This window comes from Grus americana, chromosome 7, assembly GCF_028858705.1.
Source record: "Grus americana isolate bGruAme1 chromosome 7, bGruAme1.mat, whole genome shotgun sequence".
Lineage (NCBI taxonomy): Eukaryota > Metazoa > Chordata > Aves > Gruiformes > Gruidae > Grus > Grus americana.
Window position 1 is genome coordinate 18,297,542 of NC_072858.1, and position 6,381 is coordinate 18,303,922.

Below are 6,381 nucleotides of genomic sequence, written 5' to 3' on the forward strand. Positions count from 1 at the left end.
AGCCTGACTGAGGGATCAGGCTGAAGCAGAGGAGGGGGCTTTGGGGAATAAACATTTGGAAAATGGACATTTCTGAATATGTCTGATTTGTGGTAGAAAGTCCCCTATTCCTGATGATGCTGTTCACATTACAGAAGGGGCATTTGCCAGGTGATGCAGGCCCCATGGTGGCTGGCTGGCCAGACTGACCTTGTCACCTCCTGCAGCCTAGCTCTGCCAGGGAAAGTGCCAGGACAGCAGCTCCGTGGGTCCATCCAGGAGGTGGTACACGGGGCTAAGCCTGGGTGCTGAGGGCACCAGGTAGCTTTTGAGTACCACATGCCTTGCTGAGAAACAGGTTTTTTCTGCTCTCTGATGTAAAATTGAGTCCTGTTGCGTGTGCACTGAGAAGAGAGTTGGGCCCAGGTCCTTGCTCCACTGCCACGTGTTTATAAGCTCCTTTCAGCTTCGCTGCTGCTCCCTACTGTCATGTATCCTGCGTGGAAGCAGTGGGGGAAACCATCCGCCTTGTCCATCCAGTGCATCCTGGGCCTGGTGGCACAGTGTGCTCTCTGTGAGGAACCACCAGCAGCTTGACCTGTGAGGGCAGAAATGTGGCGCTAGGACAGAGTCCCTTGGGAAAGGCTCTAGGGGAGCTCCCTGTCCCCTGAATCTGTCATCGTCCTGCTTCAATGCCACGCTACAAATGACCTTGCACTGGACAGTCCCCCTTGCACGTCGGTGCTGGGGCACTGCAGTAGGGCGTGAGCTGCTGTTAGCTGTCAGAGGGCTGCGCAGTGAGCGCAACACTACCTGGGGCAGAAACGTGGCTCCCAAATGTGACAGGTCAAATCTGGAAGAGGTTGAACTGCAGGGCTGAGTTAAGTGCTGTTGGCAGGTCGACCCCGTAGTGAACCAGAGCCTCTGCCCCTGCTGACCTTGTCCTGAAAGGTGAATCTTTCTGGCTATCAGAGGTGAAATCAGTAGGTGGTGGCTGCAAGTGGCAATGACTAACTTTAATTAGCAGGAGCTGCTGGCGTGGCTGTGACCCGCGGGCAATGCAGGCTCCCAAAGCAGGCAGCGCTGTGGGCAGGGCTGCGGGCAGGGCTGGGCCTGCAGCGCCCAGCACCGGGTGCAGGAGGGCTAGGGCTCCTCTAGCAGCGCACTGAAAAATTACCCCGAGCGCTAACGAGCCCCGTAGCCACCCGCTGAAAAATGTAACATGAATCTAGTTTAAAAAAAAAAAAAAGACTTGAAACTGATTTTGTTTGCAGATAAACACAAGCATTTACAAATGAAGTGTAATAATTGTTACTTGTAATCAAAGTTTGTTCATATTAGGCTGTTAATTTCTTGACCCCCTTCCAAGATGTTTTTAATTATCCCTTTCACTCTTTACCATTTGATTCTTTTCGAGCCGATGGCTGGGGAATACACAGCTGGGGAGATAATAAAGCCTTCCTGTGGCAATTATCGGTGCTCAGGCCACCGTATCTCGTTATTTTGATAGACAGTGAACTTGGCGCGGTTGCCGGCCGGGTTCACGCAGATGTCACGGTCCGTGTTGTAGGTCACAAGCAGGTCAGCGCCCGGCAAGGGGAGAGCGCCGGGTCAGGGCGCGGCCGCCGCTCCCGGCCAGCGCCGGTCGTACCCCGAGGGGCTGCCCGGCTCTGGGGGCGAGGAAGTGCCCCCCCACCCACTCGGGTGGGGGTGTGGGGGGTTGTGTGTGTGTGTGTGTCTCTCTGTCGGGCAAGGGGCTGCGGAGGCGGGCAGCCCCGCTCCCGCAAGGCATCGTAAGAGGAGGGAGGGTCCCGTGTGATGCGTTGATTGTCAGAAAAATAATTTAAAGTGACATCTACACACACACACAAACACACACGCAACTTCCAGCGTTTATTGAGCTTGTCTGGGAATAAGAAAGCAAAAGTAACAGGGAGGGAAGAGGAAAAAAACGGAAAGAAAAAAGCGAGCTCGATAGTTTATTGGTAGCAGCCGTGCCCAGCGAAGCGCTCCGCGTCCCCGTCCCTCCCTTCCTCCGCGTCGCCGCAGCCGCGGTCCGCACCGGACGCCCCTTCCCCAGCGGCCGCGTCCCCTGGACGGCGCCTCCTGCGCCGGGACCCAGCGAGCGCAGCCTCCCTGCAGCCCCGGTCCCGCCGCACTCCTCCTGGCCTGAGCCGCCGCTCCATCCCGGACAGCAACCCCCCGTGCCTGCCCGACGGCTTCCGGAGGTTGCCCCTCCTCGCCGTGGCTTGCAGGCAGGGTGCCCGGCCGGTGCCGAGTGCCTCTTCCCGACCGCGGCAGCCCCGACGGCCCCCGGGCGAGGGCGGGCAGCGGATCCCAAGGAGAGGAGCTGGGCACGGCGGGTTAGGTGTTTCCTTTCCGCGCTCACCTCCCTTTCCCTCGGTGACCCGCGCTTGAACCTGCATCGGGAGGCTGAGACGGACTGCAGCCTGCGGCTCCTTCCTCCGCGGCCGGTCAGAAATACAAGCCGGGCCTTTCGAGGTGAACCAGCGGACAGCGGAGGCTCCTCCGCCGATGCTGCGGCACAGTTGCGGCTCTGCCCGGCGAGCCACCGGGCCCTCCCAGCACGGGGGAGCGCCCGCCCCGTCCGGCCCCAGCACCGGTCCGGCTCCGGCCGCTGGCTCGCCGTTCCCGGCCGGCGACAGCAGCGGGCGGGCGAAGGAGCTCTGCAGCTGGCAGAGCGCATGGGCCGGGGAGCGCCCCCGGGGGTAGGTGTCTCCGGGCAGCGGGGATCCCGGGTGCTGGAGCGGGACATTTCGCGGCGCAACCTGCTGGTCTCTAACGAGCATCTGCGATAAATCCAAGGAGGCGGCCGGCCCGCGGCTGTCAGCTGTCGGCAGCGTCCCGCAGCCCGCTCGCTGAGCGCGGTGCAGTGGAGAGCGAGCCCTGAGCCGCTGTCGCCGTGCCCGGCAGCACCTTTCTTTCCCCGGCGGCTGTCTGCGGAGGACAGGATGCGCCGCGCAAAGCAAATAGTTAAAGATTTCGGGGGGAGGAGCCAGACCGCAATCCGCAATTAAAGATGAACTTTGGGTGAACTAATTTATCGGACCAAGGTAGGGTGGGCAGCAACCTGGGAAGGGTATAAAAGGCGGCCCGCTGCGAGCCTGGCCCGCGCACTCGGAGCTCCCGTGGGGCCGGGCTGGACTCGCTCCCCAGCCATGGGCTTCTCCGCCCTGGTCGCCAGTGCCCTGTGCACCTTCCTGCTGCCCCTGCTACTCTTCCTGGCCGCCGTGAAGCTCTGGGACCTGTACTGCGTGAGCAGCCGGGACCCCAGCTGCCCGCTTCCGCTGCCCCCAGGCACGATGGGGCTACCCTTCTTCGGGGAGACGCTGCAGATGGTGCTGCAGGTAAGGCGAGGCGATGCCGCGGGGAGCGGAGAAGAGCCCCGGCTCCTCCTCTGGCTGCAGGGGAGGGGGATGAGCAGCGGCTTCGCCGGGCTCCCGTGCCCAGGTGGGAAAGAGCTGCTCTCCCTGCCCCTTCCTCTCCTTTTTTTTTTTTTTTTTAATTATTTCCTCCCCTCCCCTGTCCAGAGGCGGAAATTCCTGCAGATGAAGCGTAGGAAATACGGCTTCATCTACAAGACTCACCTCTTCGGGCGGCCCACGGTGCGGGTGATGGGCGCCGAGAACGTGCGGCACATCCTGCTGGGCGAGCACCGGCTCGTCTCCGTGCAGTGGCCTGCCTCGGTGCGCACCATCCTGGGCTCGGGCTGCCTCTCCAATCTCCACAACGGGCAGCACAAGCACCGCAAAAAGGTACGGCCCCGACGGCGGGCGGGGAGCGGGTGCGGCCGCCCCGAGGGCAGCGGCTGAGCCTGTGTCCCCTTCCTCCTCCTCCTCCTCCTCATTCCCCCGGGCAGGTGATCATGCGGGCCTTCTCCCGGGACGCCCTGCAGCACTACGTGCCCGTCATCCAGGAGGAGGTGAGCGCCTGCCTGGCGCGGTGGCTGGGTGCTGCCGGGCCTTGCCTGCTGGTGTACCCCGAGGTTAAGCGCCTCATGTTTCGCATTGCCATGAGGATCCTGCTGGGCTTCCAGCCCTGCCAGGCCAGCCCCGACGGTGAGCAGCAGCTGGTGGAGGCCTTCGAGGAGATGATCCGCAACCTCTTCTCCCTGCCCATCGACGTGCCATTCAGTGGGCTCTACCGGGTAAGGCTCCTGGCAGGCTGGGAGGAGAGGGGGTTTCCCTGCATGCAGGACAGTGGGGAATGGGTGGGAGGGATAGCAGTACTAAGTCCCACATTGCTCTTCCTGCTGCCTGGCCAGGGCTTGAGGGCACGTAACATCATCCATGCCAAGATCGAGGAGAACATCCGTGCAAAGATGGCCCGCAAGGAGCCTGAGGGCGGCTACAAGGATGCGCTGCAGCTGCTGATGGAGCACACACAGGGCAATGGGGAGCAGCTCAACATGCAGGTGAGGTTCCCCAGGGCCAGATCCATCCCTTTCCCTGATCCTGTCTGTCAACAGCACGCTTACTTTGGGTGGCCAAAAGGAGAGGGCAGGAGGTGCTTCCTCTCCCCATGAAATAAACTACTAGTGCACTGGGGTACAGAGGCTGCAACCAGGCTGTTGGATGGAGAGCACAGGACCAGGGCCGTGTCCACAGCGAGCATAAGCACCATCCTCATTCTGGCCCCTGGGTGCCTGCTCCAACCTGGGAGTGATGCACAGCATGGTGGTGGTAGAGTGAGTCTGGGAGAGATGCTATGTTCAAGGCCTGTTTTATCCCTCCTCTGTCCTCTGTGTAAGGAGCTGAAGGAGTCTGCCACAGAGCTGCTGTTTGGGGGCCATGAAACCACTGCTAGTGCTGCCACGTCACTGATCGCCTTCCTAGGGCTCCACCACGATGTCCTCCAGAAAGTGAGGAAAGAGCTGCAGGTGAAGGTGTGTGTCTTCCCCAGAGACATTTCACAGGAAGGGGCAGTGGGCAGGTACCCCCAGGAGAGGTGTCGCAGGTGGGGCTCCCTTAGTGGTCACTTACTTCTAGTGTGTTACAGGAAAACACCACTTGCTGAGAGGTGGCTGCTTTGCAGTGCCAGGAGACCTGGCCACCTGCTCCATAAAAGTCATGGCAGCATCTTCCTTTCTAGGGGTTGCTGTGCAGTCCCAACCAAGAGAAGCAGCTGGACATGGAGGTCTTGGAGCAGCTGAAGTACACAGGCTGTGTCATCAAAGAGACCCTCAGGCTGAGCCCTCCTGTTCCTGGAGGATTTCGAATTGCACTGAAGACCCTTGAGCTAAACGTAAGCAGGGCTTGGGCTCAACTCCTCAGTGCAGCTGCATAGTACTAGTGCATTCATGTAGTGTATCTGCCTTTGAGTGACCTGCAGGAAGCCAGGAGGGGAGGTGGGGTACACCAATGTGTCCTCTGCTGACACTTCAACTTATTTAACACCGCAAGGTGCTTCATGTCTCCTTTCTCTTCTTTTGATAGGGTTACCAGATCCCTAAAGGCTGGAATGTTATTTATAGTATCTGCGATACCCACGATGTGGCAGATCTCTTTACCAACAAGGATGAATTTAACCCGGATCGCTTCATGTCTCCATCTCCAGAGGATTCCTCTAGGTTCAGTTTCATTCCTTTTGGTGGGGGCTTGAGGAGCTGCGTGGGCAAAGAGTTTGCAAAAGTCCTTCTAAAAATATTTACAGTGGAGTTGGCTCGGAGCTGTGACTGGCAGCTGCTGAATGGGCCTCCTACAATGAAAACGGGCCCTATAGTGTACCCTGTGGACAATCTGCCTACCAAATTCATAGGTTTCAGTGGCCAAATCTGAGAGGTCAATGCTTGCCCCTGGCTGGATTTCTATATAGCATCTAATATGTACATAATAACTTTTTATAGTAACAAAGGTCTTTAAATATTTAAACTTGTAAATGTAAAATAGTTATTTATGTCTTCTAAATATTTCAAAAGGCTATGATATTTTTTTCCTCAAGCACTACAATTATGGGTCTCTGATTCATAATTAGATAATGTTATTTCTATAGAAATAAGTTTTCCCCTATTTAAAAATCTTATTAAAAGCTGGCCAGCTTAAACATTTGAAGACATTTCACGATGGTGTATGTATTAAGAAATATTCTGAAAGGCATTTGAAACAATGGCAACTAGCTACTCATGCAAATTACCTAAAATGGTTATTGTTTGAGAATGTTTTCAGTATTATTTGTGTCTAGATCTCATGTTTAATGTGTAAATTTCAAGTTTGATAATAAAGTTTATTTTTGATGATCCTCTGTATGAAGATCTGCATGTATGCTAGACAGTAGCTAAAGAGTTTGGATGTAGAGTCAGATCTGCTTTTGTGAATGAGCTATTTGCTACTTTCTATGCTCATAACTCTCCCCTACCTCCCACCCCCAATGTGGTTCTCACTT

General features: G+C 57.0%; 1 protein-coding gene across 3 annotated transcripts; it reads left to right on the plus strand.

The window, feature by feature from the left end:
• Positions 1 to 3,157: 3,157 nt before the first annotated feature.
• LOC129208750 (cytochrome P450 26A1) lies at positions 3,158 to 6,174 on the plus strand. 3 transcript variants are annotated; one of them, XM_054832018.1, is made up of 7 exons: positions 3,158 to 3,347; positions 3,531 to 3,755; positions 3,860 to 4,147; positions 4,265 to 4,414; positions 4,751 to 4,885; positions 5,092 to 5,244; positions 5,436 to 6,174. In XM_054832018.1, exons 1-7 carry the CDS (start codon positions 3,159 to 3,161, stop codon positions 5,775 to 5,777), a joined length of 1,482 nt encoding a protein of 493 aa, XP_054687993.1. In that variant the 5' UTR covers position 3,158; the 3' UTR covers positions 5,778 to 6,174. The 3 variants fall into 3 exon arrangements, with proteins under 3 accessions (XP_054687993.1, XP_054687995.1, XP_054687996.1); XM_054832020.1 differs by having other exon boundaries at positions 4,754 to 4,885; XM_054832021.1 differs by lacking the exon at positions 4,751 to 4,885.
• Positions 6,175 to 6,381: the final 207 nt, after the last annotated feature.